At 39.9% G+C, this 25,601-nt stretch overlaps 1 protein-coding gene across 1 annotated transcript; it reads right to left on the reverse strand.

Moving 5' to 3' along the window:
• Positions 1 to 1,150: 1,150 nt before the first annotated feature.
• LOC309597637 (sodium-dependent neutral amino acid transporter B(0)AT1-like) lies at positions 1,151 to 25,040 on the reverse strand (the record flags this gene model as incomplete). Its single annotated transcript, XM_082327242.1, has 12 exons — positions 1,151 to 1,360; positions 2,951 to 3,113; positions 5,437 to 5,596; positions 6,187 to 6,391; positions 6,895 to 7,051; positions 8,485 to 8,613; positions 10,925 to 11,037; positions 11,817 to 11,927; positions 12,683 to 12,864; positions 14,155 to 14,292; positions 15,861 to 16,001; positions 24,839 to 25,040. 12 exons carry the CDS (start codon positions 25,038 to 25,040, stop codon positions 1,151 to 1,153), a joined length of 1,911 nt encoding a protein of 636 aa, XP_082183368.1.
• Between the last annotated feature and the right edge of the window lie 561 nt (positions 25,041 to 25,601).

The raw sequence follows: 25,601 nt of genomic DNA on the forward strand, positions 1-25,601 counted from the left end.
AGACACACCCTAGAGTAGATATACCCTAAACATCCCTATTTCTTGTAAGAGAGTATTTTGATTATAAGGGAGTGTCAGGGTGTAAATTGGATCAATTCTTGTCTTCAAAGGTGGGTATAGGAAGAGCTGCAAAGTGATACAAGTGTGTTGCCTATGTACAGGCACAACTGGATGAAAGGGACCACCTATCCAGAGGGGACATTCACAATGTCTGATTCTGGCATCCAGCCTGGGTGCTGAACGTCGCCCCTTTCTCTCTCCAGTGACCGCATAAGGAATGGGACTCCTGACTGAGCTCCTCTAGGGCACATGGAAGTCAGAAGCTTGAAATAGTTGCAAGGGAGTTGTGCGTGTGCATGTGTCTGTGTGTACGTGAACTAGAGCGACCCACCTTGATTGTGACAGGTGAGGGCAAGAAGCTTTGCACCACTCGGGTGCCTTGGATCCCCTATCAGCATGGACCTCCCAGGCAAGCGGTGCACCCCTTGCTCATGGGTGCCAGAGAAGGCAGATTTTGCCATTTCCTGCACTGCTGCTGCCCCGTTGCAAGATTACCTCTTCTGTCATCAGCAAAAGCAGCGCTATCTGCTGGGACTTGGAAGTAATAAGCAATTGATAAAATATCCAGAATTATAAATGAATCAAACTGTCATTCTCATACTTAGAAATGTTTTTACTAAATATTTTAAACTTCTGCATGAGGCAAATAATATTGGTGGCTTTGTGCAACACAGTGGCATGTAAAGTAAAAACAATTTAACGTGCAAGAGAAGTCAGTATTAAGTTACCCTTCAGATTGGCCAACCAACCAGAATGATTGCACGTGGAAGAGTCAGTTATGGCATGTCAAGCACAGTCCATCCCCAAACAGAGAACTGCAAGCCAGTTTCAAACAAGATGACTTCAAAACCAGAAGGGGGACAAATTATTTGGCCTGGTGCCCCAATCACTTGCAAATGTAGCTGTTTTGCTTCCAGGATCCAAGCCATTAACTCTTCACAGTGCATTGCATTGTTAAGTAAACACATGTTTACCTGGAAACAACACATAGTTATCCTTTTATGAAAATAAAATTAACTCTGGATTATTTAAAAAAAATCTTTTTACTTTTCTCACTGACAAAGCATTCTTCCACATTTTTAAAGTGGTTTTATGCTGAATACTTTAAGTTTCCATTAACAGAAGTCTCAGATGTGGAGATGATAAGGCCCGTATGATCATTTTTTTTCTGACAGCAGTTTCTGATGGCTTTATAGATGGCAAAGACAGGAATGACCAAACTAGGCACTCCAGCGAGGATTACAATAACAGCATACACCCAGCTGGGATATTCAACCTTCTGTGTTTTGGGGAACTCCTCCTGAAAGAGCAAACAATCAAGTTGTAGAAAGTCATGAGGAGCAAATACCTGGGAACATGCACACATTCAGTAATTCAACAGATCAAAAATGTAATCAGAAAAGTAGCTAGCCACAATGGCACAATAATTTGCCAATTCCACAGCAGTTTTCAGCTTAAGAGTTTCCAGTCTCAGCTGGTTTGGACTTATTTTTATTTAAAAGCAATGGAAGGAAGATGGTGTGAAAGCAGCAAGAGCCAGGAAGGGAGACTGGTGGGACTGCTCCCGGCACGCTTCCCGCGCACACAGGAGTGTGGGGCTGGGGGCTCACAGGCCACCAGGGCTTGGTGGCCAAACAGCCTTTGGATGGGAAGGCTGTGGGAGAACTGAAACATTATTAAGAAGGACATGAGGTTGCCAAGGTGAAAGAAGAAAGCAGTCCCATTTCCTTTCCATCTTCCATTCTCTCCCTTTCTGTCTCTGTCTTATGAAAATAAAAATTCATCTTTACAAATTAAGTGTGCTGCATGACTGTTTCTGCTTTAAGGATGGCAACTGGTGTAAGGCCAGAGAACAAAAAGCAGAGCTAGACAGGCAGGGAAAAGACAAGGTGATGGAGAAAATGATGGGACCCGCATTTTTTCTAATATGCCCTTCTCTGTACCACATACAGCTTTTTATTCTGCAAGAGGAGGGAAGGAAAAGTAGGTGACTTGTTGCTGCAATTATAATTTAAATCATACCAATACATTTGGAAGAGGAAAGAAGAAATCTGGATATTAATATTAATTAATATTAATTTCTTCTGTCAGTGATGAGTAACCAGCACTACTGCAGTTCTGTGATTTTAAATGCACACAGAAACAAGTGCAATATCAAAATGGCTTCACGGATTCGGTCCTTTGTCAACGTAGAAAGGTTGTGACATTTCCAGCTCTTCTATAATCCCTGCTGGGGAACTGACATCTCTTTCAGTCTTGCCTGTCAACTGGACTAACGTTTTGGTTTCGTCCACTTCGGAAAAGCTACTCAGGTGTCACTATATACCAGTTGCAGGCATCACAACTGAATTTAGGACTTATTTTTCTAAGTATTACTTTTTATTATTACTTTATGTCTTGTAGTAAATTTTTTACTGGAAAACTGTTTCAGATGGGAGATGAATATAACTGACTATGACTCTTATATTAAAGAAGAATACATAAAATAATTCTAAATAAATATTTTGGTTTGTCATGGTTTAACCCCAGCCAGCAAGCTGGGATCAGCACCAAGCTTGGGAAGACAAACGCCATCACTCTGACCGTCCCCCCCTTCCTTTTTCTTCCCTCAGCTTTATGTACTGAGCATGATGTCATACGGTACGGCACAGCCCTTGGGCCAGTCTGGGTCAGCCCCCCTGGCTGTGCTCCCTCCCAGCTTCTTGTGCACCTGGCAGAGCATGGGAAGCTGAAAAGTCCTTGACCGGTGTAAATTCTACTCAGCAAGAACGAAAACATCAGTGTGTTATCAACATTATTCTCACTCTAAATCCAAAACACAGCACTATACGAGCTACTAAGAAAATTAGCTCTATCCCAGCTGAAACCAGGACAGGTTTTATATACTTACATAGCCAGGGTCCCATACGCTGTAGAGCAGTTCTTCATTGACTTTCACCACAAAATAAAAGAAGAAGATAACTAACATAATAAGAGGACTGATGACTCTCCAGGTAACCTGCCAGAAAATATTGGGCTTGTGTCCAATCATGAACTCAATATCCTTGTTAAACCTAGAAACAAAAACAGGAACTTCAGGACAGTAAAAACTGGTCAGGATCAAAGAGTGGCTGCTTATAAACAGGGAAGTCCAAACTACACCAGCTGTGCTTCCCAGGTCTTCGCTAATGTCGATGTGAAACAAAGATATCAAACGACATCAGGAGTTAGACCCAAGTAGTTCAAATTAAGGCAGATGTCGTTGCCACTATGTTAGAAGTTTTTAACTCATAGCTCTCAAAAGTAAGACAGGAGAATTATTTTTGGAACTGTACTTTCTTCAAGAAGTCTGTGAAGCATGTGTGAAATAGTTTCGACATGAAAAAGTCAATGCAGATGGACTTTCCCTATATCATATTGCAGTATTGTTTCACGATTTTGTGGTAAGCATCTCAGAGCTGCATAAATTAAAAGGAATGACACAATATTAAAAAAGAGCAAAAGCAAATTGGGGTAATTTTAAAAATTATATTCTATGCATAATGTTTGCTTAATTTGGATTTTGACCAGTTTTCTCAGGTTGAGTACTGAAACTTCAACTCTACGCATTATTAAGGGCACCTTAAAATGTGTTATTTGGGTTATTCACAGAGCATGCAGTGGGCAATGGGGCAAAAATGTCTCCACAAGAAGAAATAATCCCTGCATTGAGAGTGATACTGTCTGCATCAGTCCTGAACCAATTTATGACCTCTACATATGATGCGGCACCATGCGCACACATTTCTTAAATAATCATTACTTTGGAAGTTTGGGGCTTCTATTCTGAGTCCTCTTGTCTGGCTTTCCTGCGTATCCTATGGGGATAAGTCTGAGGGGACTATTCAGTTAGTCCTACAGCTATGAACAACACACAGAATTCAGTTGAGTCTCAGTTACTACGTAAATTTATTTTATCTTTTCATCCTTCACTTCTAAGATCTAGGTATCATTCTTAAAATGATATGGAGCCCCATGCCCTGACTGCAGAGCACGTCCAGGTGTAGTTCACGTGAGTGTCATGGATAACACGTAGGTTTTCCTTCAGGCAGGAGAGCCATCTTTACCAAGGACCCTTTCTGAGAAAAAGGTCACAGAAACTCATCTGTAGCAGATAACACCACCTTTGGGCAGCCCTGATAAGCTCTGTACTCAGAGAGGGCTACAGCAATGTGTACTGGCCAGGAACATGAAAGTTTGGTGTGAAGGTCTTTTCTGAATCCATCCCCACCCCTCTATGGCCTCAGCCCATGTTTGTGTCCTGGGAACAGTTTTAATTTGACCTCGTAAAGTGTTCTGAAATTTTAAAGGGAAGGAAAAGTGATCGACACAGACTTTTCTGTCCTTAACAAATTAAAATAAGCCTTCTTTCCTTAGGGTACTCCCTCTGCTCATCTAATTTACTTAAGTGGATTCATGCCTCCTCAGGTAATATAAAATGCTAAGTATGGGAAGATGGGCCACAAGGGCATTCACCCCATTGCCAGGAGCAGCACAGCTGGAGGGCCTGGCACAGGTTCAAGCACAACCTACGAGTGATTGAAGTCCCCACACTTTTTTTATATCTCTTATGTATTAATTATGAACAGAAAGATGGTGAAATTTGATTTATTACATCTCTAGACAGTTGATTGATAGGATAATTACTCACTGCTACAACTGATAAAGTCCTGAATCTATCAGCTAAGAACGTATCTCACGAGCCTTGGATTTGCATCGTGCTGTAAAACAGTATCTGCAGCCTGCTTTGGAGATCTCTGCTTTGGACAGTATCATTTGGCATTCACTTTAAACATTCCTGGGATATACCTCTGTTTTAAACTTTCAGCTCAGTGCCAGTGGGCTTCTACTTTGCTTCTGCTAATTAAATATTTAATGCAATTATTCTGAAGAAGATTTATTGTAAGTGTCACCATATTTAAAAGATAAATAAGCTATAGTGGCACTTATGTAACTGCTGCAAATACGTATATTCTGATGCCTACTTAAAAAATAAATTATTTGCACTCATTATACTCTAGAGCACTTGCTAATGCTTAATATTTTCTTGCAATATCTTAGGGATGTGTTTATTTTAGCTGGTTGTTATAGAGTATTATCTATTATAATGTATTAATAAAGTGGAAAGCTTACTTGTACAAATAAATACCCCCACTGCACTCTTAACAAAGTATTTTTTCTTTTTGTAGAGAACTGTTTTAGAAACCTAAATCATATAAGCAACTCTAAACTACAGTTGCATAATTTCAGTGATTTCTATAACAGAAATTCTATGCACTGAGATGTAGCAAGATTGCAGCTATACGACTAATCAATTTATGCACTAGTTTCTAGTAAAGTTGAACTTGTATTTCATACCTGTCTATTCCGTAAATGTAGACGACTGAAAACATCTCAAAAAACGCAATTATTAGCAAGGGAATAGAGCCAGCAAAGCTGTCAAATAGAGCCAGCCAGTAATTACCAGATTTCAGCACAAAAATAAAAGCTATCAAGTAAGACCCCACACAAATGAGACCTGTGGAAAAAACAAAACAACAGCACATTTAGGCAAAGAAAGCAAAAGAAAACAAAAAGTAAGATAGTTTCCCAGTAGTTAGAAAGCTCTATAAGTAACTTTTAATTCAGGTGCAGCCTAAAGGTAACCACTTTTTATTTTTTAATGGTACTCTGAGAAGGCCTGCTGCTATGCAGGTAAAATGGCAAGACTCTCCTAACATTGCACAGGTGGTAGAGGCTGCAAACAAAATGGGAGAAGGCTGAGGAGAGAAAACAGGTCCTCTTCCTCCTAGTTCATGGGACAATGTTGCACTGAGAGAAATCCTGCCTGGGTGAAGGACTTGGGTCCTCCAGCTTCCCAATGGAGGAGATGATAACCATCATGAGCAGGCTGATGGGCAAGCCACGGGGTGAGCAGCTGCCTGCAGGCTCAGAGGGAACCTCACAGCAGCTGCCCTGTTGGGGCACATGCGAAAACCTTCAGCAGGTTATCTAGGAGTTTTAGGACCATGCCAGATCAGAAACTAGATGGGTGGCCGGTTGATTTTTCAGCATGCAAGCTATTCCCTGGGGAGCGGGGAGGTCACTTGTCTCTAAAAACGCTCTTACCGGTAACAAGTTCCTTAGGCACTTTGGGGGGTATAATCTTAAGGTCTTGTAAAGGTACAAGCACACCTTCCATATTTCCAAACATAGATGACAAACCCAAGCAGAAGAGCATGATGAAGAAGAGAATGGACCACAAAGGTGAGACAGGCATTTTGGTGATAGCTTCAGTGAAGACAATAAAGGCGAGGCCAGTTCCTTCAACTCCCTGTGGAAGATTTCAGAAGCTCCAAAATTAGGCTCATTAACATCGCACAGCACTTAAATTTACAACAATGCTACACCATACCCCAATACTTATGCTTTTTGTTTCCACAAAGACCTCCCAATGCAGCAATATATTTACTTTAACTATAATACAAATTCTATTTCATGGAATTTTATGGACACCTATTTTCATCTGTAATTCACCACTTTTTTAACCAAAAAAAAAAAAGTGCACCTATTTGATTCTTCTTGTAACTTTAGCTGCTAGTCTGACAGATTGCCAATACTTTTCAGAGGAATTAAACAGTTTGTCTCTTCAAAAGCAAAATGCGGTAAACAAAAGTAATTCTTCAGTCCAAGAGCATTCCAAGACAATTGCAATCAATCAGTGGAAATATATAAAAAATCAACAACCTCAAAAGACAAAGCATTAGGCAATTAAAAAATTGCTATGCATTCCTACCATATTTATGGTACCAATATGAGTCAGGGTGTTAAACTTACATCATTCAGGAAACTTTCCAGATTACAGGATTCAAACTTCAGGCTTGAAAAAAGTGTTGGATCAGTCATGTTACATAGCTGCTGCATTTGTTCAAAGTTATCCTGGGTTACATTACCTTCTGGCAAATCAAATGCATTCATCAGAGTAAGAATATTTCTGAAAAAGTGAAATACAAGTAAATTGAAATTATTTATTTGTATTTATTTATTTACATTCATTTTCATCATCAAGCAAGTTATTAAGAGCACGATGTCTTTTATAAAGACACAAAGGAAGAAATGTTTCTGTTGCTCAAGATCAGATTTTGAAATTGGGAAGTCCAGCAGTGTTGTGCATGTGCAATTCTTTCTTTTTTCTTCCATAGGCGAGGCCGATACTGTCTTTCATGGCCCAGATGACAGCTAAATGGATGGGCACTCTAAGGACCTGTGCAGAAGTTAGGTGCCCGTCTTTGCACTGCACAGTTCCCCGACTGGGCAGCTTCTGGGAATGTGCAAGGTGTCTGCAGTTATGTATCATGCACTTTTACAGCTGATGTGGAGGAACTTGACTGGAACCCATGGGGTCTGGCAGCCCCGGTTAGAAGGGAGTACGAATTGCACTGGTAATATTAGGTACCTCTGATGAGACCTAAGCATTTAAGCTCTCCAGGAGGCAACCTAAATACAGAGCTGACACACAGGGACCAGGGTATATTACATTCATGCCATATGTCTGCTCAGCAGGCACCGATTATTGTGAATTCTGCCTTTTTTTTTTTTTTTTTCAGAGTTTCTAGACAATTTTCCAGTGGTTAGTAGAGCTTCATCTTATGACTTAAAATGGGAAGAATTTCTTGAATTAATTTGAGTAATTTCCCAATGTGGTACGCAGAGTCACTAGCAGTACCTGAGGTGCCTACGCTGTGATCCAGCTGTGGCCAGGACTCTGCAGGACTGTCAAAACAGGAGGCCTTTGAGGATTTGACATCAGCCATAGTAGAAATAGCAGCAGCAGCCCAGTATCCTTTTTTTGTTTGTTTGTTTGTTTCTGAAGTATGTAATGTAAAATCCAATTTTTCACACAACTAGTTTTACTGAAACTTGCCTTATCCAGTTAAGTAAACATATTCCTTCAGAATGTTTCATATCCATTGTTGCAAATGATTAATTTTTCACATTTACCTCTAACACTATAGATATTCTAGCACGTTTTAGTGAAATAATGTGTCATGAACTGAATCTACGTTTATGTAAATAGAAATTGTTACATAAACTGCAGTTATATTTGAAAGAACTGTTTCAAAAAATATATTAAAATATGGAATATCCTCTTTCTCCCTTGTTCCTTTTTGGAAACATCAGGGAATAATGTAAAATATGGTTGCTTGTGCAACATCTATGTAGGAAATAAAGTGGCTCAAATACTTATCACTCCCTATGGGGTTGATACCACAAGATTTAAATTTTTTGAAGTCATGAGTGGTCTGATACCATGTGAGCCAGGAGCTGCAATTGTTCAGAAATAACAAATCCATTATGATCAGGCTAACAGACCTGCCTCAGCCAAACAAATGCCTGTATATTCTGGGTTTTTTTTCAACAACTTACCTGTCAAAACAGTCATCATATCTTTCTGTGGCTCTGAATCCAATGATGGAGTATATGACAGTTGCTGCATAGACGGATGTGAAACCATTGATCACTGAGATAATCAGGGCATCTTTCTCACAGTTATTGCTGCAATTCAAAGAGAAGAAAAGAATGGATTTCAAACACATTTCCAAAATAAATACTAAAAACTGGCTACTAAGACTAACAAAAAAGTAGTCTACAGACATGTAGGTACATCAGTATGCTCTCTAAGAATATACAAGTACAGCTGTTAAAGATAGATTTAGTGAATCAAAACTTGGTGCCTTAAGCAAATTAATAGCTATGATTTCCTTTTTTTCCCCTCAAATAATCCTATTCATAAGGAATAACTGCCTGAATTGTTTCTATGTCTGGCTCACGGAAAGTAAAACATGAAGGGCAAAAAAGTATGTCTCCTCCTTTTCATGCCTGGCATGCATGCGTGCAGATACACATTGGCATAAGCTGTATCTTAGCTGCTGGCGTGTTCTGCTGCTGGGTTTGAATTTGGACAGTCAGAAGGTAAAAGTGACCAAAAGTTTCCATAGCACTTTGGTGTGGTGAAGTTGCAGTGGCCAAGAGCACTTGGGAACAGTTTTGTTTGATTGTTGCACAAAAGATGGTTCAAAATGTCCTTGAGTTTTGGAAATACGATGGAACGTTATGTTGATAAGGTATCAGCATAAGACAAGCTATTACATCATGAAAGTTAAACTGCTTTGTAAGGACTTCTCTGCTGCGGGCACTTGCCAGCGTATCTGTGCTAAGATGAAAAAATTGCAGAGCCAGAAAGAGACCTTCATCTGAGAGAGAAGATAAAGAATCAATACTAAATTAGTTAATTGTTTTATGATAAGGCTGTAAAGCTCTAGATATTGTATTTCTCTTGGGCAAGAGAGGACTACTGAGATTAACTTGATGTTGTCATATTTAATTTTCTGATCACCTTCAAGAGGAGAGGAAAGACAGGCTTGTCCAGCCAAGACCTGTGACACTGTGACCTTTCCTCATTTCTAGCATTGCAAATAGGTCTCTAGTAGGTGGAAGGCATTGAATTGAAATTCCTTGCTGTACTCTCGTGTCAGTTTTTTCACTGTAACATGAGATTTTCAATGACAGGCTTGACAAAAATATTTCTTCCCTTCAGAGAAAGTAAGATGCTCAAGCTCCTCCTGGTTGTGAAGGCATGAATCCCTGATGGCATTGAAACCTCACGGTATTTCCTGAGATGTTTATACTCCCAAACCATCTGGCTGCAGAGTCACTCATACCTGGTCCAGCTGGTGCTGGACTGCAGGTGGACGAACACCACACTGTAATATTATGGTATTTGCATGTTTGTTTTCTTATATCTGCATGGGAATTTCATTACTTTCTGCAGTTTCCTCCTTAAGTCATGAATGATTGAGAATTGAAGGAATGTGGCCTGGTGCCACAGCTCTGTGTGTTGGAAAAGCAGGAGGACAGGGCTTCTTTTCCTTGGGTCTTTTGGAAAGATACAGAACATTCTCAGCCCTGTTCCTCATGGTTGTGGGAACATTGACTTCGACCTGAAGCGGGGCTTGTCACCTCGCACTGAGACTTGCAGGCACCAAAAGTTCCAGATGAGCTTTTGAAAAACATCTGAAATCAAGAGTGGTGGCAGGGAATTACATCAGTGACTGAAATGCTGGTGTGGTGTGGTTGAACTTGAGCCAAAATTGAAACACAGATTTCTGAATGCATGACCAAACTAGATAACCAAAACTTAATTTGGAGACATTTATCAAAAATATTAGGTTCAGAGAATGCTGCACAGTTTGTTTTTCAAGAGGACAGTGCTGAAGGGATGGAAGGAACCAAGAAGCACTGGTCTTGCTCCAATATTTTGGGAGGGTGAGTGTAGAATATAGCACCATGTCTTAATTTTCTAACTGAGTCATTCCCTGGGTGATGGGAGTTTGTACTGCACCTCTTCCCTGGCCCCATCTGATATATAAAGGAAGAAACTGAATTTGAATTTCAAAACTCCTAGATATATCTTCTAATCTTTAAGCAAAAGATTTAAACTGTGGGGTGTAGATTGCTTTGAAATGTGTGTGCCATCACCCAGCTCCGACAGCGTGGAGACAAAGGGCACCACCACGCATTGAGCACTCCCGCAAAGGAAGCTCCTGCTCATCGGCTGGGGGTGGGCAGCCAGTCCCCTTCTTTCTAGCCTGCGCCACCACGTCTTTCTGCAGGAAATCAGCCAGCACTAGGACCTGAATTCTTGGCTTGGGAGAGCTTGGATCAGTCAGAGATATGCCTTACATGGCTGAGGGGATGGTGTCCTGGTCCCAAGTAATGACTGTGTAACGACAGGGCAGAAGTGGACGTGTTTCATTTCAAAGAATGAAATATTCATACAAAATTTGGCTTTTGCCTGGCTACTTACTGAACAGAGTTGTAACTGGAGAATGAAATGAGGCCTCCAAAGGCCAGAGAGAAAGAGTAAAACACCTGAGCACCCGCGTCCAGCCACGTCACTGGATTAGCCAGCTCGGTAACCTGAGGCAACAGACATACAGCTTTAAACATATGCAACATTGCTATTTAGACTGAATATGAGGGATTTAAAACAATAATTAAAACAAGAACATTAACCATGCAGAGCTCACCATTTTTGAAGAATGTTAACAAATAGGTCAATATGTTTGTCAAACTTACTTTTTTTTTTCCACAAAGAAACCTATGCATAGGTTTTCTACAAGTATTTTGAAAATAATTGATAAACAAATTACTTTCCATAGCTGACAACTGCCATGTCTGTTTCCAGAAAAGGTGTTCATTATTTAGCATTAATAATGACCATGCAGAGGTCTTCTCATGGAAAATGAAACCCCTTTTAATTTTGTTTAAAAACTGTTGTATAGTTAAACCATTCTCTTAGGTCTTTTGTCCATATAGCCATACTGATTAGGTGGGTTCTACTCCCAAGTGGATGATTTGTGCTTTAAAGTTAGACTCGTCCTTAACTAGAATACAGGAAAAGAAAGAAAGCCCCCTTATGGCAACCCCATTGCATTGCTCTGTGATGATCCTTCCGTTTTTTAGAACAGATTTTGATGGGGGGGAGAGAGAGAGAGAGAGGGATAGAGAGAGAGTGTGTGTGCATATGTATATTTTACATCTGATGCAAAGGATGCACCTCCCAGAATCAAGATCTTAAAGGTGTCTGAGGGATAGTTAGAAAAGCAGTAATGGAGGGAACTAATTTTCAATCGGTTGTTAATTATAGAGGGAACTACATCATGTTTCACTAAGGGATGAACCATGCAGTGACTTACATTAGGGGTGAAGAGATACACAATTCCATTGGTCGATCCTTTCAGTGTCAAGCCACGGATTAGAAAAATGGTAAGCACAAGGTATGGTAGAGTTGATGTTACATACACGGCCTGCACAAGAAGCATGTAAATAAAACACTTAAATAAAACAGAACACTTGAATAAAAATAGCAATGCAGGGAAGAAAAGAGGGGAATAAACCAGGTATGCGACTAACAATATTGGCAAGTTTCAAGCGAGTCACAATTAACGTACTACAGAAAACTATGATCAAGAGAAACAGTATGTGCAGTACATTTTGATAATAAATATTTTTACAGTTATAGTGCTCTATTTAAGACAAATTGGCATTGTTGAAATTCAACTCAGATCATTCAAAAGCAGCATAAAAAATAATCTACACCCTGAGATCAGATTGATGCTGCTGATGCAAGGATGGGTTCTTAGGGCTTTGCTGGGCAGCAGAACATTGGTTACTCTTTTAGACAGATAATATTAAGGACTAGCACAAACCCAAATAAATCTGTATGTGTACGTTTTGGAGAGAATGGCCATAGCAAAAAAACAGAGTCCCTCGATCCTGCATTAAAGGTTAATATTAATTTTAAGGTGGTAATACCTAAGGAATGTTTTACTAGGACCTATAAGGACAAGGAAACCAAATTGCTCACAAAAATCTCCTCATAAATCAAATCAAATTCCATTTCATACAGCTTCCTTCTTCAAAAAGCAGTGATGACACACGAATTTTTAGACATGCTTTTACTCAAGAAACAGGCAGTTTCTGCAGTATGATTACATCTGTATGAATAAGGAATCACAACAGCATAATGAATATCATCTCATAAAAAACCAAAATAGAGTACCTTTCCTGTTGTTTCGATGCCTCTGATTGTGCACACGTACAGTACACCCCATGCGCATGTTAAACATAACAAAAGCCACCACTGTATAGTGCCTGAATTGTCAATGGAAGTGGAGATGTTCAATGTTTCTCTGTACCAGAAATAATCTACAGGAGAGCTCTTGGCACATTCTTCTATGTAATCTGTAACCACAAAATGGTTTTCATGCTGTATGTCTTTTATTTACTTGAAAAAAGGGAAGTTAAATAATAAACACCAGTGTTCTAAATTATACCACCTAATGCCAACGAATTTGTTGTTGGCAAATTTCAGATTCTTGGAGGCTGGTTTCATGGAAAAATGAGAGATTTAAAAGAGAATTGTTTAACAGGCATTTTAATACAGGTTTTAGTGTTATTTCTATTAATTCAACCATGCAGATAAAATCTTTGAAGGCCACTCAAAGTCTCTTCTATCTTTATAATTTTTCTTTTTTCCTACAAAAATGTGAGGTTAGAAGACTCTTGAGCCAAAGAAAGCGTGGAGAGGATTTCTCAGCATAAATGTATCCACATTGCATGGAATATTTTTTTTAGTAGAAGAAAAGCAGTTAGGCAGAGGTTTTTCAATGATTGTACACTTCCTACCTCATCTTAAAAAAACCCTGAAAACCAAATAACTTTGGGCTTTCCACATGCATCCTGCTCTTTCTTGCCTGATGGAGTGTGGGCACCTGCCCACGGCTTCCTGCAGCCAGGTGGCTCTTCCCCTCCCACAACTCCTTCGGATCAGCAATACTTTGTCTTTCTGTTTTGTGGGGCATCATTCAAGGTCTTGTCAGCTCAGGCTGGATTCTCAGCTCCCTGCAATGCATTGACCTATGCAGTATTCTGCCCTGGCCTGCCCTTATATGAGGCTTTTTATACTTATTCCGGGAGGAGAGGAGCAAAGCTCTCTGAAGAGCTGTTCATTGACCCACCAGAAAAACCTGCTTCATACAGCTTTATGCAGGGCTGACTATGGAAAACAAAGCTGCTGTCACCGAGCAGCCTCCAGGGAGCTATAGACTGTTGTCATACTGAGTGATACGGGTGTTTCATATGGATTATGCATAGCTTTTTTTTTTTTTCCTTCCTTTTCAATGTGCTAACAGAGGGCTGTTTGTGAAGAGATGGATGAAACACATTGTCTAAATCCAGAAAATGTTAATGTTTATGCTAGACTTGTACTTTGTCAATATTCTGTATGTGAATCTGTGTCAAAATCAGCCCTGAAGTTTCATATAAAAAGTCAAAGTTTGTCTCAAAGATTAAGCACTGATCACATTTTATATAATATGAATTTTTACAAAACACAAGTATTAAAATAGCACAGTGTTCCTGACAGGACTGCCATGCCTTACTGTTGTTTTACTGAAAGAGGCTCAGTTAGGCTAATTGCTAGAAATGGAAAAATGTGCTGCACAACAAAATACAATATTTCATAAAATATACCTGTTCTGTTGTCATTGAGAGGACAGCTACTCCAAGGCAGGGGCTCTTGGAAGGAGTTGAAAAAATACCACATTACCCAGGCAATGATAGTATTATAATATAAACCCACCAGGAAGGATACAAACATTGCCGCTATGCCTGAAAAAAATAGAATCAGAACACAATGTAAATTTCAGGACTCTTAGTCTTCAAGACATATCAAAATATATGGTATAAGCCTCAACCTTTCCCTATTCTCCTCCCCACCCTAATTCTGTGGTTTATAGTCTTTCCCCTCTCCTCTCTTTATTTTGGAAGTAGGTTTAACAGCAATGGATTTGTTACCTAAAGGCTGGACAGGTGAGTCCTACATAGACATACAGCCTAAAACTGCTCTGGGACTGAAGCTGACACCCACTTAGGAGCCAACATTATGGGTGGGCTAACTCCCTACAGACACCACACAATCCTGTTCGCATTCTTGCCTGCTGATATCTAGGGAGTTTGGGATGCTGGGTACATGTAAAGCTCAACTGACTTGGAATTTTGCCTAAATGAGACCCAGATTGTCTTCCTCTTCCACAACGTCACTGCAGAGGTCAGCATATGTGTTTGACTAATCTTTGTTATATAGGACAGATAGCTGCCAGGAGGCACCGTCTGTGAAAAGGTGCCAGATTCAAGCTTGTATCTCTCCTTCTCCACTCGCTCCCAGGTAATCAACCTCTGGTGACTTCTCTGGCAGACAGTAAACGCGAACGATTAGCTCCTGAGGGCTCTTAGGTTCTGAAAAAGTTTGAAAAATTCTAGATGCAATGAACAAATATCTTTTGTAACTGATTTACAGATGCAGCGGATGCCAACAACAGTCCTAACTGGCTGTGTTTCTTCCCTTTCAAGCGTGTGGTAATCATGGAATCACAGAACAGCTGAGGTGGGAAGGGACCTCGGGAGGTCATCTTGTCCAACCTGCTGCTCAAGCAGGGCCACCTACAGCTGGTTGCCCAGGACCATGTCCAGGCAGATTTTTAATATCTCTAAGGATGGAGACTCCACAACCTCTCTGGGCAACCTGTGCCAGTACTTGGTCACCCTCCCAGTGTTTCCTGAGGTTCAGATGGCACCTCCTGTGTTTCCTGTGTAATGAGGTATCATCTGTGGAGTTTTTAATGCTGTGTGCATCATGCTGCTTTTACTACCTTGTCAGATAGAGTGTTTGAATGCTCAGAAGTCTAACACAGATGTGAAAAAGCATTTTCTGCAAAATACTGTCTCTGTGGCTTTTAGCGTGGTACCTCTCTCAGATGTAAGGAAGTAAGATTACATGGAGCTGAAGTCTGGTAGACCAGCTTAGAGAAAGATTCAACTATTATTTATCCACAGAACAGTTACAGAACAAATTTTGGCACATTTAAACATTCATCCTAATGGTAAAAACAGCCAATATCAATAATACAGAAAATATCTCTGAAGCCTGAAATTGGTCTCAAATTAGAGAAAGGTTTAACTGGACCCACAGTACCCGGGAACATGGACAAAAAATTGTCATAGTGCCTTATCATGATTAGTGTGACCTATCAATGGAGAGTTAGTGAGAAGGGAAAAGGAGTAGATCCTGGCATCTCTTATGTCACACCAGAATAAAATCCTGAAGCTTTACTCCTAAGGTGATAAGTTCAGAGACTTGTGCTTTCTCAGGTGGCTTTTTGTATCCTCTTCAGACTTACCAACCCCTTTCAGGGTAGGGTGGATAGAGCTCCAGACACCCACACTGCCTTTCCTCAGCCTTTGACCAATGGCAAATTCAAGATGAAGCAGGGGGATACCCTCCAGGACTAGCAAAATCAGGAAAGGGATCATGAAGGCTCCTGAAATGGGTAAGAAAAAAAAAGATGTTTCCCATCAGTGAAGTACTACAGTAAAGCACAAACTTAAGTTCTGAGAGCTTTTGAAACAGCAAGCGAGTTGCAAGCATACTTGTAGAAACCCTTCTCCAGTTTCTGAACAATGTTTTTGCCTGATTGCCCAAGTAGGGGACTTCATTACATACGTGGTTTCAGGTAGGAATTCTTATTCTTCCCAAGTGACAAACACAAACACAAATTATATACTCCCAAGGTTAAACATTGAAGGAGCCACCTTTGGATTGCAAGTGGAGGAAAGGCAGTTACTTTCCTAGAATAACTTCCTTTTTTTTCTGCAAAAGATTATGGTTTTATAATTGTGAATCATGCAGATTATATGAAGTAGGTGAATGAACTAAGCAAGATGCCTTGAAAGATTAGGCAGGAGCCTGGGGCTGTCTACATAAAATAACCAATAACTTCCTGGCAACTGTGTTCAACAGCTTTTATGTTTGAGTAGAAGAGATCTGAAGTTCAGGGTTCAAACCTTTCTAATGATGACAAGGCTGGTTAGTATAGGACAAGTTTTTTAAATTAATTTTTTCGTGAATAAAGTGTACCTCAGACGTGGAGACAACATATAACACCACAGTGGAATATCAGAGTCAAATGCTTGAAAAGTGCTACATATTGGAATTATGGTTATCTGTCATTACAAAAAGTCTTTAACTTCCTACTAATAGGCAGTAAATAATCTAAGAAGTGCATTAAAATAATGCAAAACAGCATGTGAACAGTTCAAGTTTGGGTATGTGCTGACTTTTTCGTCACGTATGCAATGAAAATCGGATAACAGTGAAAAAGGAAATCTGAAGAATGGAAACTAGAGTTTTGAATTCAAGGCAGTAGAATGTTTTTTGGAAGAGCTGAACCATGTGCTTTTGTGCTCCGTGGGCTATCTTCTCAATATTGTCTACACCAGAGTTTTAGAAATTATCATTACTGCAAAGTCTTCATTTTCTGTGCACTTCAATAAAGTCTGGTGAAAACAATATTGTTGTATCAAGTGGCCACTATTATAATGAAATTGGCCAGCTATGCTTTTGGCTTTTCACTACCATGGAATTCAAGTAATGCTAGTTACTCACCTGTCTTTCATTGTCATTTTTAAGATTTACTAATCAAAATCAGAGTTTTGAATACATAAAATACTATTCAAAACGCTGAGCACTTTGAAAATGCACATGACTAATCACTGATGCACCAGCAAATACATTTTTTTGTTGAAGCCAGTTGCCAAAGATAGCTGTATAGATATGATATTCTCAGACTTTAGTAAAGCATGTCATTTAGCAACACAAAACCTTCTTACTAAAAATTTACCACTTTTCAAAATCAGTGTAGCTCATCTTGTATGCATTAAAAACTATCTATCACTGTAAAAACAGACTGACAAACTAAAGAGTTTTCAAAGGAGAGACAGAAGAGAGATTTTAGATATATTTTTTATTAGTGAAAAACTGAAGGACTTATTATGAATTGTTATTTGTAGAGAAGTTTGCTAAACTTCCAACTCTGCTGACTCTTCCTCTCTTTCTTCTGTGTCAGTCTATCACCTGGGGGAACGGGTAATATGGACATCATCACCAAGGAAGGTATTATTCCATTTGTTTTCTTCCCCAGTTCTCACATCTCAGCTACATTCCCTTTTCCAGAGACCATGTAGTCCTTGTGAGAACAAAAGCCTTGCATCAGTGGGGAGAAGCTACCTGTTAGATCTAGAAGCCTCAAGCTGGTACTCTCTCAGCTTGGAGGAAAGTGGCTATTTTGTAATGCAAGAAAGGAATGAAAGATGGTGGTCCATCCTAAATTTGAGGAAACTGAACTCCTCTAGTTGCAAATTCAAATTTAGCACTGTGGTCTTAGCTAAGATATCATTACAAATGGTACCAGTGTTAAAGCAATCACTTCCTGGCTTGTGTCTTTTCACATCACAAACATATGAAACATATAGGGCATATTTCACTTTTAGAGGTACTAGGATCAATTCCAAAACAAGGTTCTTCTCCTCTGTCTTCCCATCACTCCAGGGACTTCTACAAAATTACCGGCAGCAGGAGCCGCTACTGTCAGATGTAATGGGGCAGTCCTCTCTCCATGCCTTGTTGACTGGCTGCTGAAAGGTGCTATGCCAGAAATGGTGATGTACTCTTCAGCTGCCTATGCCCCGGCATCATTGTTGATGATGCAAAAGTCTTACCCAACTCTGGCAGAGGTTTTGGGATTTGTTGAAACTGTGACAGACTCGGTCACTGCAAGGAACTGCCTCCTTCTGTCCTTTCAGACAGTTTCTGGCGTTTCTAAAGGTTTGTCCCATTTTGTCTATACGGACTTGCTTAGCTGTGCTGCAACGTGCACCGGTGTTCATGTAAGGGCCCCTCTTCATCTGATTAGACATGCAGTGCACGCAGATTTGGCTTCAAAGAGTTTGTTCTCTACTGATACCCCACCCTATTTCTATGAATAACACTTCCCCCAACCGTTTTATTCTTGCTTTCATAGAAAACAGGATTTTTGCAGTGTATGCGACGAGTGCCCTCTCACTGTTGCGATCTGTCCCCCTACATCCCTATGGCTTCCTTCCTACATGGGAGGGTCAGTGGGACAACCTCCACACACAGAGCCTCTGGCCTTTCACAAAGTTACTTATCAATGTGTGGAGCTGCAAGCAGCCAGAAACATGTCGTGTGCTCCAACCTCATGCCAGGCTGGCACACAGTTTCCCTCCTGTCGCACTCTGACCAGGAGCTCTCATGAGGGTAAGATGAAATAAGAACAAGATAATTGTGTTTGTACCAGCAATTTTTAGTTCCAGAGCATTCTCTCTGTTTTAAGCCCAAGACACCTCCTAAGAGTCTGAAACCTGACCCTACAGAGTTTGTATGGCTGCTCCATCTGGATCTTTTCTTTTTACCCCCCCTTTTGGATGTCAGATAGGTCTCTGCTGTACCGCAATCTCACTTCTCTCTGGTAAAACCCTTCCTCAGCAATGGTAATTAAGTCCAGAAGATGGATCTGTACAGCTAGCTGGTCCAAATGCTCCTCATTTTCACTCAGGGTAAGTCCTTGTCACCCTTTGAAACTCAATTTGCAGTGATTTTAGATCATCTCTTGAAACTTAAGAATGGACTGGCAGTTAGTTCTGCTAAGGTGCATTGCTTAACCATCTTTGCTCCTAATGGAGACACGTCACATTTTTTTCATCAGGTCATAGTAAGATCGCTTAAGGACTTGATTAGAAATTCTGCCCCTGGTCAAAGATCTTGTTGCATAAGGAAATACACAGCCTTTATAGTCCTCTCAATCTATGGCCACTTGTTTCTTATCATACCGGTCAAAGAAAATATTTTTTTTAGTAGTTACCATCTCTGTTAGCAGAAGGGAGGGAAGATCAGGCTGCTTCCTATGAAGCATTAGAAGCATGTCCTTTAGAAAGCATTCAAACATAGTCTCAACCTTTCACTTTCAGTAGAAAGCAGGCTGATCGATATTCTGATTTGGGCTCCATTTTTTCCATGCTTGAGACATTCTTGCAAACCTTAAATGCAAAGTGCACCTCCACTCACACAGGTCTAGCCGTCTGGGTAGACATCATGCCTGACCCTCCAAGATAGCAAGATTCAGCAACAGCACTGTCCCTACACCATAACTCTCTCTGTGGACAGCAGAGTGCATCGAATTTGCTGCAAGACTCTCAGAACTGAACCATCTTCTGTGGTGGACATGCCACAAGCGCTCTATCAACCTCTTTTTCACAATGAGAACAGTCAACCATTGGAATAATCTCCCCAGGGAAGTGGTTGACTCCACTATGCTGAACACGTTTAAGAGTCAGCTGGACATGGTGCTGGGCCATCTCGTCTAGATTGTGCTCTTGCCTAGAAAGGTTGGACCAGATGACCCTTGAGGTCCCTTCCAACCTGGTATTCTATGATTCTATGATTCTATGAACCTCAAGGGATTTCCTGAGGTCTCGAGATACTTACAGATGTACCTTTATTAAGATGCCATAAAAGAAGTCCTTAAATATGACACATCTTTGACAGAGCAGTCAGATAAAGGAACTCCATGACCTTCCTTGTGCAGCCACAAAAAGGGGAAAGGATGCCCTTCGTGGAGCCATCTCTCACATGAAAAATGTGTGCTGTCCAACCGTGTGCTCACAGCTCCCCAGCTTCCTCGCTACCTTAGAATCACCAGGAAATAAATTTCAGGTTCTGGGATGGACACAAATAGAGAAGGTGGGTCTCTGTCCACCCCTTTTGTTATCACAGACATAAAGTACATGGCGTGTGTGTACACCTGCAGAGCAGAATCTATATCCCTACGCAAATAGATACAACTAAAACATTTCTAGCTTGAAGGGCTAGCCATGTATAGTATGGTAGCTCTGAGGAGTTAAAAATGAAGGGTGTGCCATGTCAGAACTGGACAAATAAGTAAAACTACCTATATTCAGCTGTAGGAATATTGGTATATTTTCAAGAGAAATAAAATGGCAATTATGTATGCCACTTTTTTCTCTGTCTTGGGTTCTTCTCTTTCCAGGGATCAGTTCTAACAGCCAGCTCAGAAATTGAACTCTGGTGTATTTTCCATTTCTCTCAATTTTTCCCCAACCTTTCTGAAAGAAGCTATAATGGAAAAATAAGTGATAATGACTCTGCAAAGCTGCTATATGGGACATAAAAAAAAAAAAAATCAATGCTTTTTAAGCTGTCACAACTTTATGAACCTAACAAATAAACTAATGATCTGAAAATAAATGCTGTATAGGTGTATATAAACAATGAGTAATCTTCCAGTCTGAAAACCTTACAGCGGAGATATTAGATTCTCATCCTGTTTCAGCACTGTATTTCAGAACACATAATATTTGGTTTGAACATCTGTATAGCTATTACTCTCTCTTTAAGAGTTTCTAATGTGAAATAGAAAAAAATTATTATTGCTTTCACATAATTTCTCATAAATGGACAACAGGTAGACTTCAGATGGAGATGTTTTTCTATACTACCATATTCTCAGACCTCAACTGTAGTGAGGGTACCAGTACCAGTGAGGAACTGCTGATGTCATTGCTGTCACTTCATTCAGTGTACCATGCACAGAGATGAAAAAGTTCTCCCTTACGCAGTGGCAAGGTTTACTGCAGTCACATGAGACCTGTAGACTTAAAGACTTTTTTTTTATCAATGGTTTAAACATTAAATATACATCCTCTTTTTTATAATGCTCATCAGGGATGAAACAAAAATGTTTAACAGTTGATTAAATGACATGTTGCTCAATAAAGATTAAACAAAAGCTATGTGTAATGTCAGAGATAGCTATCAAATGAAAGGAAATTTCAATCTCATTAAGCTGGTGAAAGCATTGAGGCAAACACCGTAGCTCTTACATTGTGTGTATATTGAAATCTACTTCGCCTGTGGTAATGATGTATTTTACAACTTTTAAAAGGTGAAAAGGATAAAATGTGATTTACTCTACTAAATTTTACTGGGGTAAATATTCCATTTTTTAAAATATAAACTCATAATCTATGACAACAAAAGTAAGTAAATTATGTAACCACCGATTTCTTTTTGTATATTTGGGTATCACAGTGTTAAAACACTATCATAGTGTTGTGTTTAGGAAGAAGCAGCCGTCAAATAATTCTAGATTTAAGTTCAAACATCTGAAAATAAGAGTTAGGTATAAACTCAGTGTTCCTAACTACCTTCACTACAGTCAATTTGCAGAGAAAAAATCCACCTTTCTTGAAGTCCAAGTACTACAAGGGTAAATTTTATACTTCACTATAGTCTGTTTATGTTTCATGAGGGATATAAAATGTGCAAACACTGATTCACAAAGTAGGTAGACATCCAACCTCATTTGGGAGAGTCCTTGCTGAAATACTGACTATCTACACCCTTGCTGCCAGACCTCACCCGTGCTAAATGACTCCAAATGTTCATCCATATAACTCATATTTCAAAAAGAAAGAAGTTAAGATAGCAAAGCCAGCTCTCAGAAATTAGAAACTATTTTCATGAGGTAGTCTATGCAACCTTGATTCTGCATGCACCTTATGAGACAACCTCTAATTATGTGATCACATAGGCCTTTTTCTCATCCTCTGCAGATATTTACTGTGTGGTAAATAGCTGTATTTTTTTCTATCTCTTAATGCACGGCCATAATCCACCATCATATCCAAAGTGCGCTTTAGGACTCTATAAAATAATCATGCCAGGGACAGACTGAGGAGGAGCATAATCTGCATCTCCAGTGAAAGAAAGCACCAGGGATTCCTGATGCTCTGCACACAGGATTCAGTGAAGACATATCTTGAAGACATGAAGTGTGAAGACATACACGATCCAGGGTAAGGGCACTGGACAGACTACAGGAAAAAGCAGCTTCCTCGGTGTATTCATGACTGTGGTGTATGCTTTGTATTAGTTAACTTGGAAGAAGGTGCATAACGTTGCAGGTTTCCCCTACGTTGTTACAGAGGCACATCTGTGTCCCTGAGTGGGCCACACAAATGCAAAGATGAATGAATCGTCTTGGCCACCATGTTGAGTGGCAAAGACTAAGGCAAAGCTTGTCCAACATGTCTAGCAAATATGTTTTTCCAACTGGAGGTAGCTGAAGCCAGACTTAAGAGTGTCCGTGCAATCAAAGATGATGCAGAGTGCTGCATCTATTGGGTGTTCCCTGTGCTGCGGACACGGCTGAATGGCAATCAGAGATGCAGGAGCCAAAAGATCTCATGAGGTAGAAACCCAAAATATCAACACCGAAATATCTTCAGAAATAAGAACTTCAAGATCTGTTTTTACAATATGGATGGTCACATGTTCAAATTCAAAGCCAGCCATCTGAAGAAGAGCGAGAGCCATTTTTTTTCTGATTGAAGGGAGAAGTTGGATAACAGGCACTGGAATGAAAGGTTGGCAGTGGTGGCAGGAATTGGATTTACACCTGCCAGAAGAGGCTGAGGTGCACTGTACAGCAGGGAAGGAGGAGGGATTGCACAACAGCTCTCCACCCTCATGCGTAATGAAGTTAAGGAGTCCTTTCTAAGAAGCCATGGGAAGGCATTGCTGCTCACTCTTATGTATTGATATAAGTCACAACATTTGGTGTTACGCAGAAGAATTGATAGAGAAAGTAGCAAGTCTGGCTACAGGGGGCACGTATCTGTACAGTAGCTCTAAGCCCAGAGCCAGCTATGTCATTTCTTTGCTATGTGCTGCCTTTCAACTTCTGCCTAAAATTTGAGTGAGAGAGTCCCAGGGAAGCAAGAAGCTGGGGATAACTGTTGTTAGTGTTCTGGAGCAAGGACAAGCCACAGGATGATGAGAAAGAAAAATAACTGCTGCCAAAGGCTAAATTAAAACAAAGTACTGACAGACACACACAAGCAACTAATAAATCTTCATTGACATCAGTCAGAAAACCATGACCAATACCAAGTTCTTTGCATTTGTTGGATATTCATTTCTCAGCTGCATTTCATACACGAGGGAAAGGAAAGATAGAGAGAAAAGCAGGAAAGCGCCTATAAATCAACGCTGGGAAACAGGGCATGTCCACTTTCTAAGACTGAGTAGAAAAACCTGAGAAGCCAATGAGTGCCGTGAATTTTGGAGATATCCATCCACTTTTTCAAATTAAAATTGTCACACGTGGAAAGGGGGTTATGATTTTCTTTGTGTGTCTTGTAACTTTTTTGATACAAGAGCTGGCTGTGTTGCAAATGACCTTCAGTTTGCACTGCAAACTCTAAACTCCAGACCATGTTAGAAAAATCTTAATGTTAAAAGCATCTCTTCTTTCAACTGAGTCATTTGTTGTTAAATGTCCCTGAGTTTGTACCAGCAACTACCCACAGAGCCCTCCTTGGTCCCTACACTAACTAGGAAGAGCAATTTTTAAACATCTCACTGTGCACATTTAATGAAAATTACTTTGAAATACCGTTCCTTAAGCCAAAAATTTTCTTTCAAGATCAAACATCACAAAGGAACAAACACCGTTTATACATATCCCAGAGTGACATGCAGATAACAAGTAGACAGCGGGCAGAAAAGACTGTCAGAAAATGAGACATTTATGTTGTCATAGAATATTTAAGCAAAGGTTAAGCTCAAGATCATCTTTAAAAGCAAAAAGCAAAACAGTGAAACAAAATTTTTAGTATGGTCATTCAGTCCTAACCTGAACCCTAAGAAGTCACAGTAAATTAGATGGTAAATAGCATACATTCGGATTTTAAATTACTTAATAACACCAATTGCTAAAAATATATTCTTAACGTTAACTACTCTCACGCTGTTACTCCTATCACAGATTACACACAGGCTGACCCTACAGCTGATACACAGATCAGTCCAAAACCAAAACCCTATTATGAAAAGATCGTTTGGGATGGTGATCAGAATCATACTCTCAAGTAGTTTATTAATATTTTTAAATATACATTATATATATGTATGCATGTAAAGTAACATCAGTTTCAGATTGAGAAAATATACTATGTACGTGACAATGCAAGACTGATTTGATCAATCCTGTGTCCTGAAATAAAAACAGTCCCTTCCTTTTCTTCCATCATTAACATGACTTCAGTGGGTCTTCATAACCTGTGAAATAACCTTCTCTGTTAGACAGTCTTCTAGAGATGAACATCACTGTTCTTACAGGAACTGACAAGTTCTAAACGTATTCCGTTATTTGTTTCCCAAAAGAGAGACTAAACCTAGTTTATAGCCAAAGTTAGTTAAGATATATTAAAGACATACCTCCTCCGTGGCTCTGACAGAGATACGGAAACCGCCACACATTTCCTAAACCCACACAAAACCCTACGCATGTCAGCATGTACTGAGCCTTGTTATCCCATTTTGGTCTGGAGTCTGCCTCTTCTTTCTCAAGGACCTCAAGTTGTGCATGGGAAGGTATCCTGTCCTCCAGGCCAGGATTGGGCAACTGTAGCTTCACCATATTTTCAATTTCCTGACTGAAAACGCGGCCCCAGTGAGGAGATAATGAAACGGGCAGCTAGTTAGACATCTGCACAAAAAGAGAACATCTATTTGCTGTCTTCAGCTATATATAGTGAACCTTTGGCACTAAACTTGAAAGTGCAGGCTTGTGGTAAAAAGAAGCGTCAGCAAATCATTCGATTGACCAAGTCAGCTCTGACACTTATTAATGCTTTATCTGTCAAGGTTTTATGGAACAGTCTGTTCATCTAGTAGAAGACATTGATTTCAGCTAATGTAATTCAGGAGATAATTTGGCTATAAACTGTAATCGCTTATAAGGTTATGAAACACCCCTTGCCACTCCCCTGTTTAAACTCACTTAAATACATATATAGCCCTAGCAAATATGAAGTAAAAAGATTCCACTGGCCTCAGACTAAATATAGAAGTTTCATACCGTTTTTTATCAGGAAGATAAACTGCTTGTGAATCACCATCACATTCAGTTTCCCATAGCGTGTGCTTACAAAATTGTATGTTTCATGATAGTTACTGAAACATGTTCTTCCTTCTCTAG

Source organism: Platalea leucorodia (assembly GCF_965183815.1).
Source record: "Platalea leucorodia genome assembly, chromosome: 1".
NCBI lineage: Eukaryota > Metazoa > Chordata > Aves > Pelecaniformes > Threskiornithidae > Platalea > Platalea leucorodia.